The following is a 17,910-nucleotide window of genomic DNA, read 5'->3' on the forward strand; positions in this document are numbered from 1 at the left end:
TGATGCTTCCTTCACCCTCTTCAAAACTCTAACACAGTGGTTCTCAGCATTTGGCTCCATTAGAACCACCTGGAGGTGATCACTGAACCAGATTGCAGGGCCCGGTCTCCAGTTTCTCATTCAGTAGGGTGACACTGCTGGTGCTCCCCAAACTGTACTTTTAGAACTTTGGCTGAAAGGATTCTGTAAGACCTCAGGGTGAAGAGGACACCAAGGATGCCCTTAGGGTCCCAGGAGGCCAGGCCCTCCTCTCCTCTGACACTGCTCTGCTAACACCGTACCTGCCAGGCAGGGGCTAGTCTGTGATGCAGCACTTCTTATCTTGGGGAAGGGAAGTTTTGGGACACGCAGTCATTAACAGAACCAGGGTCAATGGATCAAGAATGAAAGGACACAGGTTCTGGTGAACGGAATTGAGGCAGTGTGTGTAGAACAGATGCATTCATGGATTCTAGAGTCAGACTAACTGGTGTTCAAAATTTAGCTGTGCCAGTAACAACTGTGTGAACTGGGGAAAGTGAATTACCTTCTTTCAGCCTCTGTTATGGTACCTAGGAAATAAGGATAATATAATAGTGCTGTGCCCGCCTCCTGCAGCAGAATAAAGTTTAAATGAGACAATATATGTAAAGAGCTTATCAGTCTCTAACACTTGGTGATAGCTCAATAAATAGTAGCTATTATTAATGATAATTCTTTGAAGATGCACAGGCTTTTTTGGTAAGGTAATGATCTCCCCATCCTTGGGGGTATGTAAGCAGAAGCTGGAGTTGTACCAGGGATTAAAGCAGAAGATCTGAGACTGGGAGTGTTGGAGGAGGAGGCTGGTTCTTTTGCTCCAGATCACATAATAGAACTGGAATAAGCACTTGTAAATCTACAATTCACTTCTGAAGTGTGGCAAGACTGGGCGACCTGAAATTCTTCCCTGTGGAATTCCTTCTAGAATCTTCCTACCACACCTTTTCCAGGCACCAACAAGAGCCACCTTGCTGGAAAGCTGGACTGTTTTCTGAAAGACCACAGGGTATGTAAAAGCCACTGCCGTGATTCTGATCAGATGCCAAGGAAGCAAGGCATGACAGCAGCCACTGCCTCACCCTGCACCAGTGTGCGAGGGGTTGGGGAGCTGGCTGGGTTTGCCGTCTGCAAAGCTGGGTGGCAAGACTGAGTCAGGCCTGGGCCAGAGGCCAGCCTGGGGAACTAGAAGGTGCGGTCAGTAAATGTGTGTTGAATAGGAAGATAAGGGAGAAAATGAGGTGTTGTTATCTCCCAACAATTCTTTTGAGGGGAATTTATAGGATGCCTGAAGGTACTTGGAAGAGGGGTATAAAGTGATCAAAAGATCATTCAGGGCCGGGGACAGCGGCTCATGCCTGTAATCCCAGGACTTTGGGAGGCCAAGGCAGGTGGATCACTTGAGGTCAGGAGTTCGAGACCAGCCTGGCCAACATAGTGAAACCAAAAATACAAAAATTAGCTGGGTGTGGTGGTGCACACCTGTAATCTCAGCTACTCAGGAGGCAGAGGCAGGAGAATCACTTGATCCTGGGAGGCAGAGGTTGCAGTCAGCTGAGATCATGCCACTGCACTCCAGCCTGGGCGACAGAGTGACACTCTGTCTAAAAAAAAAAGAGAGAATTCAGGCACATGCGTAACTGATACCACAGGTTAGAGTAAATTCTCCTCCAGAAAAACTATTAGGCCAATTCCTCTTTATCCTTTAAGGTTTCTGTTTAAACATCATTTCCTCTAGGAAGCCTTCCCCAATCCCTAGCACCAGGTTAAGGGTCCCATTTCTGTGTTCCCATTGTTCCCTGTTTCTCTCCAGCAACACACTATCCCTCTCTGTTGTAATTCCTCTTGATGAATGGTTCATCCTCCTCGATCTGCTGTCAGCTATGTGAACACAGGGGTTGGTCCGTCTTGGTGACCATTGAATCACCAGGGCCTAGCACAGTGCCTGGCACTGTAGACTTCTCATATGTACCTGAATGAATGAATGAATGAATGAATGTCTTTAGGCAAGTCCCTCAACTTCTTTGAGCCTCAGTTTCTGCACCTATAAAATAAGGACTAATGGCATCTCGTTGCAGGCTAACTCTGAAGATGAATCAAAAGCAGCTGTTACAGTGCCTGTCATGAAGTGCTTAGTAAGCAGTCACAGTTATTATTGTCTTGTAATTGTTATTTATTAAGTTATAAAAAACTGAGGAGATACTGGCTTTTCATCTCTTCAGTTGGCTGGAGGCTATTATCAGTGATCTTTCTAAGCCACACATCTAGCTGTCTTCCCTGGCTCTGACAGACCTCAGTAATCTGGTCCCAACTTTCTTTTCCATCTACATCTCCTATGACTCCTCACCCCCAATTCCAGTTGTACCAAACTACAGACCATCCCCCACTGGGCCTTTATTCACTCAACCTCAGCTCAGCTCGCCGCTTTCCCATTCTCAGGTTCCTGCTCACTCTTCAAGGCCCATCTTTAATGTCATCTCCTCTGCCAGGCCCCACTAGGCTCCCACAGCACAGCTCACACCAGCCTTCCACTCACATTAGATGACTGACTGCCCATCTCCCCTGTTAGAAAGTGTGGCAGGTATCACATTGTGCTTATGTCCGAATCATCAGCACACAGCAGTATGTGATGTGACTCATACAAGCATGGGCTGTGGAATTGAATTGACCTGACATAAGGGAGAAAGTTCTGGTTCAAGAACCTCTGAAATCCCATCCCGAAGCGCGTGGAAGGCTTGGTGGATGGGGAGAGGAGAGAGGAGCTCTGGTGTTCTGCTTTGAGGCATTGGCTTTCAAAAAGAATGTGATCCAGTCCCATAGAGAGTCTGGGGCAGGAATCTTGTATGAGTACAGAAGGGCAAACTGTCAGAGGAGCTTGACATTAGGTCCCCTTACCCGTGCCTAGTGCCGAAGGACCCATATCTCCCTTCTCCTCTGGCACTAGTGTAGGGGTCTACTGGAGGAATTATTCCAGCACCTTCCACCCAAGACGCAAAGCCTTCCCAAGCTCCAAGACCTTCCCAAGCTCCATTCCCTTAACCATCAGACAACTAGTTAGACTGAATACAAGGAAATTAACATGAGTCGAAAAGCCTGATTAAAGTAAAGAATGATCACCCCTTCTACTGGCCCACAAAGAGAAGGTGGTTGTCCTCACAGTTCGCCAGTGCTAAGAACTTTCTCTCTCTCCTTACCTGACTACCTCCTACGTTGCCATCAAGTCCTCCTCTTCAAGAAGCTCCTCCCATTCCAAATCGAGCTAACTGCCTTTCTCAGTGCCCCCAGGGCATCTGACAGCAAATCAGCTGCTTAGGTTTTGACTTACAATCCCTCAGTGCAGGGCCCCGCTGCTACCCCAGCTCTTGGCAAGCTGTTCCAGGCACAGTGCGTGCTCAGGAACCATTTATTGAGCCAAACCAGACTTCCCAGCAAAGCAGCCTTGTCTTCTGCCCTCAGCCTGGTGGGAAAGTATTTTCAGGCTTGTCAGGATAAAACCACAAAGACACAGGTGAGACTCTAAGACACAACGTTGGGTGTTCTGAGAACAGCAGGAGGGAGATGTGCTGAACCAGCTGTTTCCATAGGATCAGACTAATGGAGGGGAATGGTCTAGTCTAGTGCAGTAGTTCTCTGGCCACACATTGGAACCACTGAGGAACTTAAAAGCAAAACAAAACAGTGTCTGGGTCCTGCCCTCAGAGATAGTGATCTAATTGGTCTACAGCAGGATGTGGGCATCTTACTAGGTCCGTGTACACTCAGAGAAAGATGACCCCACATACGGGGCTTACATACACCACTGGGATTGGCATGGGCGCTGTCAGCTGAGGATTCTCTGCAGCAGGGCTCCTCTGGGGTCAGCATGGCACGGGCCTGAACTGCCCCAGGGTGTGTCTCAGCAGAGAGAAAGCCTAGTATGCTCCCTTGACCAGCTGGACACATGGACAAAAAATGTCCTGTGCTCCTTTTACTGTCCAGTGTGTCATTTTTCCTTTTCCTAAAAGGATGACGGGTACCTTCCCAGCCCAGCAAACCAGTTATAGGAGGGGCGAGTCATTTCCAACTTGAAACTTGTCAATCCCCATCCCTCCCACTCTCATTCCTGCTGGATAAGTAATTACTTTCCAACTCCAAGCCCATTTTCCAGGGAAAATCCAGGTGCAGAGAAGCCAGCGTCTTGGGTGCACAGTGCGGTTCTAGCATCAGTGGGGTCTCTGAGTGGGGCAGTGGCTAAGTTCCCATGGGTGCATGCTAGGGCAACTTCCACTCCCTCTTCCCTTGCCAGGTCCCCAGAGGTATTGTGCACCTATTTTTTGAGCACCTGCTGTATGCCTCCAATTCTCTTCTCCACCCTGTCCTGCTGTACACACTTACTCATCTTTCAAGAGTCAACCTCACCTGCTCCATGAAGTGTTTTCTGACTCGCCAGGCAGGATGCCTCCCATGACTGGCAGAAGCAACACACATTCTCTTTGGAATAACTCAACTTCAATCCAGGCTGACAAAAATTGTATTAAAGCCTTTTTGTGGGTTTGTTTTAGAGACAGGGTCTCACTGTGTTGCCCAGGCTGGTCTCAAACTCCTGAGCTCAAGTGATCAAGTGATCCTCCCACCTCGGCCTCCCACGTAGCTGGGACTGCAGGTGTGTGCCACTGTGCCCAGCTCCAAAGCTATTGATTTATAACATGAATTCTGACTTTAGATATAGTAAAAGTTTTTTTTTGTTTTTTCCCAAAGAGTCTTACATCAGATAAGGGATATAGCTGTCCTTAGGTCCTGGGGATAATGGAGAGGAGAGTCTCCTGGCCCTTGCCCCGCTCCTAGACCAGCAGGGAGCATACTCAGGAAGGCTCTTGGAGATCAGGAAGTAAGACATTTGTGTGACTTTCCAGTTGACTCCAGCCTGCACCCCCAACAGCTTCAATTTTGTCTTTCAGGCATTTTCTGAGATGGGGAGGAAGTGTGTGTGCAGGGGTGCCCATCAGCCAGGGAGCTGGCACCTCTTCCATACGATGTGCGCATCACTAGCACTGCACACATCACCCTGTATGAGGAGTTTCTCTCCCCTGAGTGAGGGCTAAAAGCTGAAAGCTTAATTGTCCATCAGTGGGGCCTGGCTAAGTAAAAAGCAGCATATTTATATGATGACATATGTAGAGAAGTTGAAAGGAATGCACTTCCTTTATCAACATGGATAGAGCTAAAAAAAATTGGTGTAAAACTAAGTTGCTGAATAAACAGTACAGAATGAATACATTTTTAAAAATTTTTTTTAATTTTTTTTTTTTTTTTTGAGATGGAGTCTTACTCTGTCACCAGGCTGGAGTGCAGTGGCATGATCTCGTCTCACTGCAACCTCTGCCTCCCGGGTTCAAGCGATTCTCCTGCCTCAGCCTCCCAAGTAGCTGAGACTACAGGCACCTGCCACCACGCCCAGCTAATTTTTGTATTTTTAGTAGAGACGGGGTTTCACTGTGTTGGCCAGGATGCTCTCGATCTCTTGACCTTGTGATCCGCCCGGCTTGGCCTCCCAAAGTGCTGGGATTACAGGCATGAGCCACCATACCTGGCCCCATGATTGCATTTTTTAAAAGTACATTGGAAACTCACTTTTTTTCCAGTGGGTACATTTGTATGTATGCAAAAATATTTTTTATAAATCTGAAAGGACATTGCAAAGTGAGACCACACCTCGTGTGTCTCTGTTTGATCAGAGATCAGTGCACGGCCCACGGCAACATAGTAGGTGCTTCTAAGATGTTTGCCACATGGATGGCAGTGTTGGGCAGCTGCTGAGGACTTATGGAGTGATGGACCCAGAGTCTCGTGAAGGGCCTTGAGAGGATTCCTCCTACACTGGCTCCCTCCTCATCCCATCCGCCCCCACCTTCCACTAAGCCCAGAACCCACAGCTCCATTCTGGCTGTGGCATCCCTGGGTCTGTCCACTCCCTCCTCAGCTTCAGATTCATCCCTAGCCCTGTTCCTCTATTTTTCTGAGGACTGGCCCCAGTGTGTATGTGTGTGTGTGTTGGGGGAGCTGACTGTTACTTAGAAACTGGGACTGGAACAAAGCAAGTTGATTCTGGCCTAGGCCATTAACTAAACTATCCTACTATAGTCTTGGATCAAGTACTTCCAAATGAGAGGGAGCACTGGGTGGTTACTCGTGAGCCTGATGGCTAATGTAATGGGAAAGGACATGAACAAATGTTCTAGAAAGGTGCCTGGTCTGGTGGGGAGGCCTGCCAGCTTTCCGAGCCTGTAAGTCCTTGTCCTAGTCAGCTTGGGCTGCCGTAACAGATGACCATAGACTGATGTGGCTTAAACCACAGTTATTTCTCACAGTTCTGGAGAGGCTGGGAAGCTCAAGATCAAGGTGCCAGTTTTTGGTGAGGGCCTTCTTCCTGGCTTGCTAATATGCATTTTCTTGCTGTGTCCTCACACAGCTGGGAGGGAGAGCTCTGGTCTGTCTTCCTCTTCTTATAAGGACACTAATCCCATTATGGGATCCCACCTCATGACCTCATCTAAACCAAATCACCTCCCTAAATCCCCTCCTCCAAATACCACCACATTGGAGGTTAGGGCTTGAATATATGAATCTTGGGAGGACCCATACATTTGTAGGGGAAAGGTTTCAAAAGCAGGGTGTTTGGCATGCTTTAACTCAGACTTCAGGGTAAATAGTGAATATCAGAGGTTCTGGATGAAGCTTTTGACACAGGCAGAAGAGGTAGAGCATGCAGGGAACTGGTAGGAAGGAGGAGGCCTACTCTTCATCATTATGGCTGGCTCCAAAGCACAGGCTTCATTCAGGCAGGCACACATTCATTTAACGTCTTTTAAGGGCGCAGGCCCTGGCTAGCACTGGGCAAGTGCTAGGGACCCTGAGTTGAAACAGACTGCTTGCCCTCCTGGAGCTTACTGCTGTGCATGAGACAGGTCTCAATGGAAAACTGCAAACTTTTACCTGGCCTCCAGGTTTTGCATGTGCCATTTTGTCTGGTACACCCTGCATTCCCTTTGTCCTGTCCCCCGAGCTGCTCCTACCCATCTGGCAGGTATGGGCGGGTGGGGCTGTTTTGGGGAAGTTTGCTCAAGTCTGGATTCTGAGACACTAGGGCTTCCAGAACATGGCACCGCTTGCCTCTCAAGGCTTGCCATTGCAAGGCTGCCCCTCTAGTTTGCATGTGTGTCTTCTCCATGACACCTGAGCTTCCTGAGAACAAAACTGTGAACCACCATATCCTAGGTACCCACTGTGGCCTGCTTCCTGCAGGGAGAGGGTACAGTCAATGAGTGAGTGAATGAATGAATTATATGCTATTGCAAATGGCTGGTCCCTGAGCATGAGGGGTATCTGAACAGATGTGTAAGTATGGTGATTAGAAACAAGTGATAAAGGTTTGAGAAATAATATAAAAAGCCACTGCAATGACAAACACACCCATCCACCTGCTTGAGACTAACAACCAACTGTTTTCTTGATCCACAGCTGCCAGAGGAACATGCCTCTGTCTTACTGGGTTTCTGAGATTTGCAACCTCTGAAGCTGGGTTCTAGCCAGAGAGGTGTAAAGGTCAAAAATGTTAGATCGTTCAGTCACCTTGTATAAGTTAACATAATATTTTTTTTCTCTCTCTCTCTCTCCTTTTCTTTTTCTTTCGCTTTGGAGAAGGTCTCATTCTGTTGCCCAGGCTAGAGTGCAGTGGCACAATCAGGGCTCACTGAAGCCTCAATCTCCTGGGCTTAAGTGATCTTTTCACCTCAGCTCCCCCGCCGCCCACCCCAGTAGCTGGGCCTACAGGCACAGGCCACCACACCCAGCTAATTTTTTCATATTTTTACTACAGACAGTTTGCCATGTTGCCCAGGCTGGTCTTGAACTCCTGGACTCAAGGGATCCGCTGGCCTCGGCATCCCAAAATGCTGGGAATACAGGTGTGAGCCCCTGCGATCGGCTTATAACATTTCTGTGCCTCAGTTTCCTCACTTGTGAAACAGGAATAAGAGTAGTTTATTAGGGTTGCCCTAAGGACTAAATGAGAGGGGTCTTGTAAAGCCTGAGGGATGGTGAATGCATAAATGCTTAATAAGTGCTGGCTCTTACTACAGGGCCTCTCACCTCCAGCGGCCCTGCTCTGTCATTCTCTAAACCCCAGTTGGCCCATGTGTAAGATGGGAGTGCGAATGGTAATGGTTAAATGAGAAAGTAAAACTGTGCTAGGATCTGTTGTTTGTGTCCAAGAGAGCCTGTGGGACTACGCTTCGCATCCAGGCTCACCAGGCTGGGGATTGCGGGTCCGGCCATCCAAAGCAAATCTACTCAGTGCGCTAGTCGCGAGGACCACCTCCAGCCTGGGGACTTCAGGCCACAACGCCCAACCCAAACCCCAGAACCGTTTTTCTCACGGGAGCAGGCTGCTGTGGGTTCGTCTGACTGATAAGGAGGCCTGATTATTCTCCTGGGAGATGACCAGGAAGGCCATGGAGGGGTCCCCACAGTAGGGGGCGGCGCACGGACTGCAATCTGGTTATTCCAGGAAAAAGAAATAAAAAATGTTGCAGAGGCGGCGGCCACAGGGCTGGGAGCCGGTTATCTCTGGGCCACCTTCCAGCTCTGATAACTGTAGGCCGGGCTCGCCGGGTGGGGCGGGCGCCCCGAAGTGGGCCGGGGCGCCGCGGCCGGTAGCCTCTGCTTTGCCCAGCCCCTCCCGCTACGGTCGGCGCCGGGTCTCCAGGCCGCGCCCAGCACCACGAGGAAGCGGCGCGGTGCCTGCCAGCCGAGCTCACCGCGCGCCCTCAGCCGGACAAGGTGGGCAAGGGCCAGGGGGGGCCGCTGCTAGACCCCGGGACCCGCCCGTGCCCCCCTACCCATTCCCGCTCCCCCAGCACCCGGGGCGTCCCCCGGAGCTTACTCTGCAGACAGTGGGCTGCGGCCAGGCAGAGGGCGAAGAGTCCTAGGGAGATGCCTCGGGTCTTCCTCCTCCCGCTGGGCAGAGGCCTCATGGGCGAGCCCGGGGCCTCGCGGGCCGGGGTGTGTGCTGGCCGCACCGCGCTGCAGCTCCTATGCAGCCTTCTCTCTTCCTCCGCCTCTGGCTGCAGCAGGTTCTTTAGAGCCAGATGCAGATGAGCTGGTTGTACTCTGGTTGAACCAGTTCCCAAGCATAGGGGGGGCGGGGGGGGGTGGTGTTGCGGGGGAGAGAATTAATATGGGAAGGAATGGGAATGCACAGACTCAGAGGTAAATAATGGCAAATAATGAGCAGCCTCCTTCCGTTCACACCCATTTTACTGGTATTGATTCAAGGTTCGGCTGGATGCTAGGTGGCAGGAAGGAGGGAAAGTACTAGCTATTGCTTCAGGACAGAGCTAGTCATTGGCATCATGGGCAAAGGGAAGGCTTTTAGGAAAGTGAAATGACAGCCTGGAGTGAGAGGGATGAGGGGAGGGGGTGGAGAGACTCAGGCTGCCCTGATGGGAACCACTGCACAGTGATGATATCCATTCATCTATCCACCCATCTGTCCATCCATCCATCTCTCCATCCATCCAGGAAATGTTCACCAATCGCCTGCTTTATTTGCACAGAGCCTCGCACATGGCAGTCACTCAAATAAACCGGTGGAATGAAGCTAGGCACTGTGTTAAGTGCTGGGGATACAAGGATGTGGGCACCTGTTTAGAAATCCTAGCAAGGGGTGGGGGCTGCAAAAAATGAGCAACCGCTAGGCCGAGGCGGGCGGATCACGAGTTCAGGAGATCGAGACCATCCTGGCTAACACAGTGAAACCCCGTCTCTACTAAAAATACAAAAAAAAAATTAGCCGGGCGTGGTGGTGGGTGCGTGTAGTCCTAGCTGGTCGGGAGGCTGAGGCAGGAGAATGGCGTGAACCCGGGAGGCAGAGCTTGCAGTGAGCCGAGATTGCGCCACTGCACTGCAGCCTGGGCGACAGAGGGAGACTCCGTCTCAAAAAAAAAAAAAAAAAAAAGCAACCGCTGTACAGTGCATATGTCATTAGGATCAGAGAGGCCCAGTGTGCTCTGGGGGCTCAGAGCAAGTGTAATTAGTCTCCAGGAGAGGTCGATGGAGGGGTGGGGCAATCAGTTTTGGTCCAAACTAGTCATGAAATTATATTTCACTTTGTCAAAACTAGAATTTCTAGCCTCACTTGCCACAAGGGGTAGCAGTGTGACCCAGTGCTGGCCAGTGATATTTAAGGGGAAGTCTTTTTGAGGTGTTTCTGGAAAAGTTTTTGCTTTCCTCATAAAAAGGACAGCTAAGGCTGGGACTTCCCCTCCTCCTTTCTTTCTGCCTTGAAAACATTTATTCTGTTCAGATCTGTGGCATGTGTCTTGCATCCATTAAGTTACATAAATGAATGCAAAAACCATCATGCTAAGTAAGGATGGTGGAGCAGGAAGATAGAAAGACCTAGAAGGGCCCGGTGTGATGGCTCACACCTGTGATCCCAGCACTTTGGGAGGCCGAGGCAGGTGGATTGCATGAGCCCAGGAGTTTGAGGCCAGCCTGGACAACATACTGAGAACCCATCTCTACAAAAAAATATAAAAATTAGCCTGGGCATGGTGGCCCACGTCTGTAGTACTAGCTACTTGGGAGGCTGAGGCAGGAAGACCGCTTGAGCCCAGGAGGCAGAGGTTGTAGTAAGCCATGAATGTACCACTGCACTCCAGCCTGGGTGACAGAATGAGACCCTGTTTAAAAAAAAAGATAGGAAGGAAGACATAGAAGACTATCGTAATCCACTGTACTTTCCTATCTCCTTCTGGTTTCTAAAGGAGATTTCTTGCCAATTCCGATGTGTTCCTGGTGAGGCCGATAATAGTGTTACCCTGCTGACTGGCTTGGGGTGGGCTTGTCAACCATGCTGTCCATTTGAAGTACCCTCTCTGCCAACCAAAGTATTTGGTTCAAGGATGGGCAGACAGGGCCATCAGCGTCTTCCCTGGAAATGTATGGCCACTGCTGGCATGCTAAAAATGGGATATGAACCTGGGGGTACTGGTGGACCATCTTGTCTGTCATGTGGAGAGGCCCTGGATTAAGAATGAAACCAAGATGAGACAAACTGAGCAGGGAACTGAGGAAAGGGATAAAGGCCTAACTACACGGGTTGGGCTCTGGGATTCTGCATGGTTGGGTTTGCCATTTATCAGCAAATAAATGCCCTCTTTTGCCTCAGCAAATTTAAGTTGGATTTTTATGATATAAAATTGAGAATGCCCTGCTAAAGCAAGCGGTCTTCTTGACATTTTTCTGTTTTCTTTATTAGATGTAAAAGGCTTCAGGAATTACTTGCATTCATTTGTTTATCCATCAAACATCAAATCTGCCCCCATATCAGGCAATGTGCTAGGCACTGCAGCTCCAAAGATGAATAATAACTCATGATTCCTAGTCTCAAAATACTCACAAACTAGTGGAGACAAAATGATTCAAGCTGGGAAAGGCTTCCAGACACAGAGGTCTCTCCTGCTAAGGCTAAGTTGAGAGGAAACTGGCTGTTCTGCTTACTGCTGTGAACCCTGGAAATCTGAGACAGGTCTCAATTTAGAAAGTTTATTTTGCCAAGATTGAGGATGTGTGTCTGTGACACAGCCTCAGGAGGTCCTGAACACATGTGCCCAAGGTAGTCAGAGCACAGCTTGGTTTTAAACATTTTAGGGAGACATGAGATATCAATCAACATATGCAAGATGAACATTGGTTCTGCCTGGAGAGGCAGGTCAACTTGAAGCAAAGGTGGGAAGACTCGATGCAGGAAGGGGTGTTCCAGGTCATAGATGGCTAAGAGACAAATGGTTGCATTCTCTTGAGTTTCTGATTAGCCTCTTCAAAGGAGGTAATCAGATATGCATTTATCTCAGTGAGCAGAGAGATGAATTTGAATAGAATGGGAGGCAGGTTTGCCCTAAGCAGTTCCCAGTTTGACTTTTTCCTTTAATTTAGTGATTTGGGGGCCCCAAGAATTTTTTTCCTTTCACATTTCCCCCCTTTTCTTTTTAAAAATTTTTTTGAGAAAGCACTTTAGAAGAAACCAAGTCTCTGGGCTCAGGTTTCATTGGATCTCTCATGGCTTAGAATGGTTTATTCGTAGACAGGTAGGTGCCAAGTTATTAGGAAAGCTCATTATTAGCAGGTTGTGAAGTCTCATGTCCTATGAAGAGAAAATAGGGGGAGGAAGGGAGAAAAGCAGCAAACTAAAAAATAATTCTGAAAAATTGATATAGGCCACATTATAGTGTGTAGACAAGGATGAGGCCAGTTTTCCCAAGGGCTTTCATTGGCTCCATCAGTCAAGTTTGATTCCTTAAAGGAAAGCACACCATTCCAGTCAAAGCCTTGGCAAAATAACCAGTTTCTCCAATTTTGTCCTGTTACAAATGAAAACAGATTCTTACTGCACTTATGCAAATAAGTGTATTGTCATGAGTTAATAATGCTCACAAATAGTTTCCAAATTCTGTAGAAATCAAGTAGAGAGAAAACAAATATACTCCACATTTTGTTCATAGGAGTATATTTTACTCAATTGTTAAAAGTTGTAAATAGCTTAAAAGTTTTCTTGACTCTGAAAAACAAAAGAAAGGATCAGCAATGTTTCAGTTAAAAAGATTACTTTAGACTTCTATTAGCTTAGTCCATGTAGATAATTTTTGTTATGTTTGGTATTCATGAAAATGTCAGCTCTCTATGAGTCCTGAAAGTTTTCCTCTATTCTGATGTCACAATCTTCAAAGTTATCAGAAACCTGTATTCAAGAGCACCTGTTAGAGTCATATAGCCAATAATAAAACCACCTCTTAAGAGGACCAACACAAGACAACAATTGTCTGTGGATGACAAAATGTTTTAGGGCAGCCATGGTCAAAGACACAATTGACAAGTAAATTTGTTACCTCTGTGGCACACAATAATTTAACATAACAGTTATAATTATTACTGATAATGTACACTAAGTCATATCAGAATTATAGGAGTTTTCCATAATTTTGTAACACATACCAATAATATATTTAAACAAATACAGCCCAAAGAAAACCAAGCACCATTTCATATTTGACAATCCTTCCTATAGCATTTATATGCCAAATAAATAAGCCATATATGTCATTTTTTGGACTTTAGGGTACCTATTAATAATATCTTACAGGATTAATTAGGTCAGAAAAAGACAGTTTATAATTTGATTTTGGAAAGTTTGTCAAATATCAAAGGTTTAAAACACTTTATGGCACAAAATAGGATTACAGGTCTTGTAAAATAAGTCATTCATTTAACCAAAGTGATAACTCAAGGATTTTTTTAAAAAGGCAAAAACCTTCCTTCTTTGAGAGATAAGACTTAATTTTCCAAATGATAAGCCCCAATGCAAACAGCATGAGGCCAATTAATTTTTCCAAAATTTTATAAACAATTATAAAATGTTAGCCTTGATCATAAGATGTAGCTTCCATAAGCCTTTTATAACCTTTATTAAGGAGTTGGTTAATGCTTCAAGAAAACCTTGTTAATCTGACACAGAGGCCCATATGCTAGTCTTGCATCAGTATGTCTTTGACATTAATGGTTAATTTATAGAGAAACTGAATTTATTGTATCTCTTAAAAATCGGCCCTTATAATTTCACACTCTCACCTCTTCTGCAATAGACCCTGGGCCTTGAGGAGTTGAATGGCTTTAATTTCTGGTCCTGTGTGTCTCAGGAATGCAGTTTATTTTGATTGGGATCTTTTGGGTTTTTTTTTAGATGGAATCCCCCTCTTTTGCCCAGGCTGGAGTGCAGTGGTGTAATCTTGGCTCACTGTAACCTCCGCCTCCCAGGTTCAAGTAATTCTCCTGCCTCAGCCTCCTGGGTAGCTGAGATTACAGGTGCCTGCCACCATGCCCAGCTAATTTTTGTATTTGTAGTAGAGACTGGGTTTCGCCATGTTGGCCAGGCTGGTCTTGAACTCCTGATCCACCTTCCTCAGCCTCCCAAAGTGCTGGGATTACAGGCATGAACCACCACACCAGCCTTGATTGACATCTTCTATGGGGCCTGAAAATGAGGCTTTAATTGCAGTGTTTAAGATTTAGAAGAACTTTGTGTCCTTTTTAGACCCAGGAGTCAAAGTCCTGTAACTTAATGTCACAAGTACCTTAAAAGCACATACAGAAAAGTACGCAGATGTAATAACCTTAATTCAAATTTTTTTTTAATCTCAGTTTTTCCCTAAGCAAACCAAAACTCAATAATAATGGCATAGGAATTATTTTGATAAAAAAACATAAAATCTGTTAGGCCAGTTACCAAAAGGCAAAAGAAAAGACCTTCTGTAGTGTACAGAATATTATGTTAGAAGGAAACATTTCCTTTAGATGCTTAAGAAAATATTGTTAGCATCAACGCACAACAAACAGAACTTGAGGAAAAAAACTTACATGAGTTGAAAATGAGTTGAAGGAGAGCATTATTATTTTGAGCCTTTTAAAAGAAAGAAAAAGGTGGCCTTGTTATGTAAATAAAGTCCCTTCAGTAGTCAACGTAAAGAATCTTTGCTTTTTTTTCTTTTTCCTTTTTACTGGCCAAATACGGCCACCACCACACCAACTTTGTGTGTGTGTGTGTGGCGGGGCGGGGGGGGGGGTGGTGGGGGGCAGAATTTAGCCACTTTAGAGGCCTTGTTCCCCATAATTTGAAATTTTCCTTCAGATTTGATCAAGTCAGATAGAGTTAGTCAGAACCAGTGGGAAAAAGACGAAAACAACAAGAAAAACAGAAACAAACAACAACAACAACAAAACAGTTAAGCAAATGATGGCACAACATGTATGATAACTGAGCACTCTTATGGTAAGGAGAATTTATGACAAACTTGTTGTTAATCTTAACTTTAGCCAAGACAAACCCTAATTCAATTACTTACCTAGGGATTGGTCTCAGACTGAAGACTGCTCTCTTCTAGGAGCAGGAAAAAATACTAATCTTTCATGTTGGAAGCAAGATCAAACTCCATAAAGGAGTAACCTGCCTTCCATAATCATGGAAACAGGAAATCTTGCCTTCCTTACTGGAAGCAAATAAAACTCCAAGAAAGAGGAGTAGTACAGCAAAACAAACTTTAGATCTCTATCAAATTTTGGGAGATCAGGGATTCTATGGATGTGCTCTCAGACCTCAGGAAATTGTCCTCTTGGTTTGAGCCATAAAGTTAGCTTGTGCTGGTACCACGCACTGATAGGAGATTTGTCAAAGGTCGGGGCATCTTCATGCAGAATCCCTTCATGGTTACCAAAACGTGAATCCTGGAAATCTGAGACAGGTTTCAGTTAATTTAGAACTTTCATTTTGCCAAGGTTGGGGATGAATGTCTATGACACAGCCTCAGGAGGTCCTGACGACATGTGCCCAAGGTGGTCAGAGCACTGTTTGGTTTTATACATTCTAGGGAGACATGAGACGTCAATCAACATATGCAAGGTGTACATTGGTTTGGCCTGGAAAGGTGGAACAACTTGAAGCAAAGGCAGGAAGACTCAAAGTGGGGAGGGGGCTTCCTGGTCATAGGTAGATAAGAGACAAATAGTTGCATTCTTTTAAGTTTCTGACTAGCCTCTCCAAAGGAGGCAATCAGATGTGCATTTATCTCAGTAAGCAGAAGGGTGACTGAATAGAGTGGGAGGCAGGTTTGCCCTAAGCAGTTCCCAGCCTGACTCTTCTCTTTAACTTAGTGATTTAAGGGCCCCAAGATTTATTTTTCTTTCACGCTGCCATATACCTGGCACCTGGCATCTGGCACATGGTAGATGCTTAATAACAATTTGTTAAGTGGATATAAGAATGATAAAAATGGAAGTCAGAAATGTAAGTTAGTGAGAAGGAAGATGCTCATGAGATAAAGAGCTGATAAATATTGGAGTGACTCAGTGAAGCCGTGATTTTGTGTCCTGCCTCTGCCTTCTCCAAGCTCTCTGGCTATGGAGAAGTGACATCAAGGCTCTGCACCTTTGAAGTGGTTGGACTGTACCAGAAATTGTCTGTCCTGGCTGCACATTAGAAAAAACAAACAAACACACCATGGCTTGGGCCTTGCTCCAGTTCAATTGAATCAGATTTTCTGAGGGTGGGGCTGAGGCATGAGTGTTTTTAGAAAGCTCCCTGAATGATTTTGATGTGCAGCCAGGGTAGAAAACCACTGCTCTAGATTGGAGGCTTCTCACAGTCATGTGTGATGCCTTTTTAGGTCCAAGTTTATTATATCTTTTCTGTAGTATAGGATTTCATAGAGGGGAGGAAGGAGATCACATGGGTCCATTTAAGAGATTGTATTTACCATTTTATTCATTCAACAAATATTAATTAAGTGCATACAAGATTTCAGGCACGGCAGGCACTAGCTGGTGGAGTCCGCGGGGGTGAAGGCAGGGAAGAGAGGTGTGAAAAGCAGATTGGGTCTGTATGCTGACTCCTCACAATGCTTGTTTTTTGCTGAAAGGGTATAACTCAAGATTCATAATTAGTAGGAAATGTTGGCTCTTCCTTTGCAATCTTTGGCACATGCTGTAGCCCTCAGGTATTTTTAACTCTTCTCAATAGTCAGCCATTCTGGAAAAAAACAACACCCACCAGTATTTGTTTTCTCAAAATCCTAGGATATATTTCTCACTTCTAAGAGAAGTAAATGGTGTCTGTTTATAGTGACCTAGCTTTATGACAGCTGCACATCCCCATGCATTTCTCCTTTTTGAGAACAGTCTTAATTAAAATATACTATTCTGTTGTTCCTGTAAGTACATTTGAATTTGTGAAAATATGCAAAATAGATCACCATATTCAGATGGCTCACAAGTTCTTAGTGCTTTCATCTTTCTTGAAAATATGTTTGTTGTTTATTATGGGATGTGTGTTATGCTGCCAAGCAGGTGGCTGAATTTCAAGGAGAACTTGTGTTGAATGCTACTGTATAGAAGACATACATGCAGTAAGGAAGTTTATACAAACTTTTGTTAAAGTTGTTCCTTTGGGCTTTTATGGTGCCATACAGCGTGCTAAGTCTCCAAACTGAGCTGATTTGTATTCCTGACATCACCCTGGAACCACGTGGAGGCGAAGCCTAGTAAAAGGAAAATGTGTACTAGGTGGTCACTAGTTCCTTCTTTGAACTCTGATGGTACAAAGTGCCTGAACCATGTGGCAGCCCGTGTTTAGTGTCTATAACCAGAAATCATGGTGATTGATGCATGCAAACCTTAGTTCCCCTATAAGGCTGTGAAAGCAAAATATCTTGGTGCCTCCAAATCACTAAGCTAAAGAGAAAAGTCAAGCTGGGAACTGTTTAGGGCAAACCTGCTTCCCATTCTATTCAAAGTCACCCGTCTGCTCACTGAGATAAATGCATATCTTATTGCCTCCTTTGGAGAGGCAAAACAAGCAAACATATAACTTACGTGAATACTGAGCACTCTAATGGTAAGAAGAAATTAAGACCGGCTGGTTGTTAATTTTAACTTTAGCCAAGACAAATCCCAATTCAGCTACTTACTTAGGGATGGGTCTCAGGCTGAAGACTGCTCTCTACCATCCTAGGAACAGGAAAAAAAAAAATTCATCTTCTCTGTTGAAAATGAGCCCAAACTCCATAAAGATGGAAGTTTACCTACCTTTCATCATCATGGAAGTAGGAAAAACTTGTCTTCCTTGTGTTGGAAGCAAGTAAAACTCCCCCAAAAAAGGGAATTGTACCACAAAGTTAACTTTAGATCTTGACCAAATTTTGGGAGATCAGGGACTCTCTGGAGGGGGTGCTTGCAGGCCTCAGCAAATTGTCCTATTGGTTTGAGCCATAAAGATAGCTCAAACTAGTACCAAGCACCGATATATTT

The 17,910-nt window shown here is 45.7% G+C and overlaps 1 protein-coding gene across 1 annotated transcript in view; it reads right to left on the minus strand.

Moving 5' to 3' along the window:
* VSTM5 (V-set and transmembrane domain containing 5) overlaps positions 1-9,160 on the minus strand; it is a 31,333-nt gene extending 22,173 nt beyond the window's left edge. Inside the window, exon 1 of the mRNA XM_055356095.2 lies at positions 8,939-9,160. Coding sequence (XP_055212070.2) covers positions 8,939-9,029 — 91 coding nt within the window. The 5' untranslated portion in view covers positions 9,030-9,160. The remainder of the gene's footprint in view (positions 1-8,938) is intronic.
* Positions 9,161-17,910: the final 8,750 nt, after the last annotated feature.

The sequence above is a fragment of the Gorilla gorilla genome, chromosome 9, assembly GCF_029281585.2.
Source record: "Gorilla gorilla gorilla isolate KB3781 chromosome 9, NHGRI_mGorGor1-v2.1_pri, whole genome shotgun sequence".
NCBI classification, from domain to species: domain Eukaryota; kingdom Metazoa; phylum Chordata; class Mammalia; order Primates; family Hominidae; genus Gorilla; species Gorilla gorilla.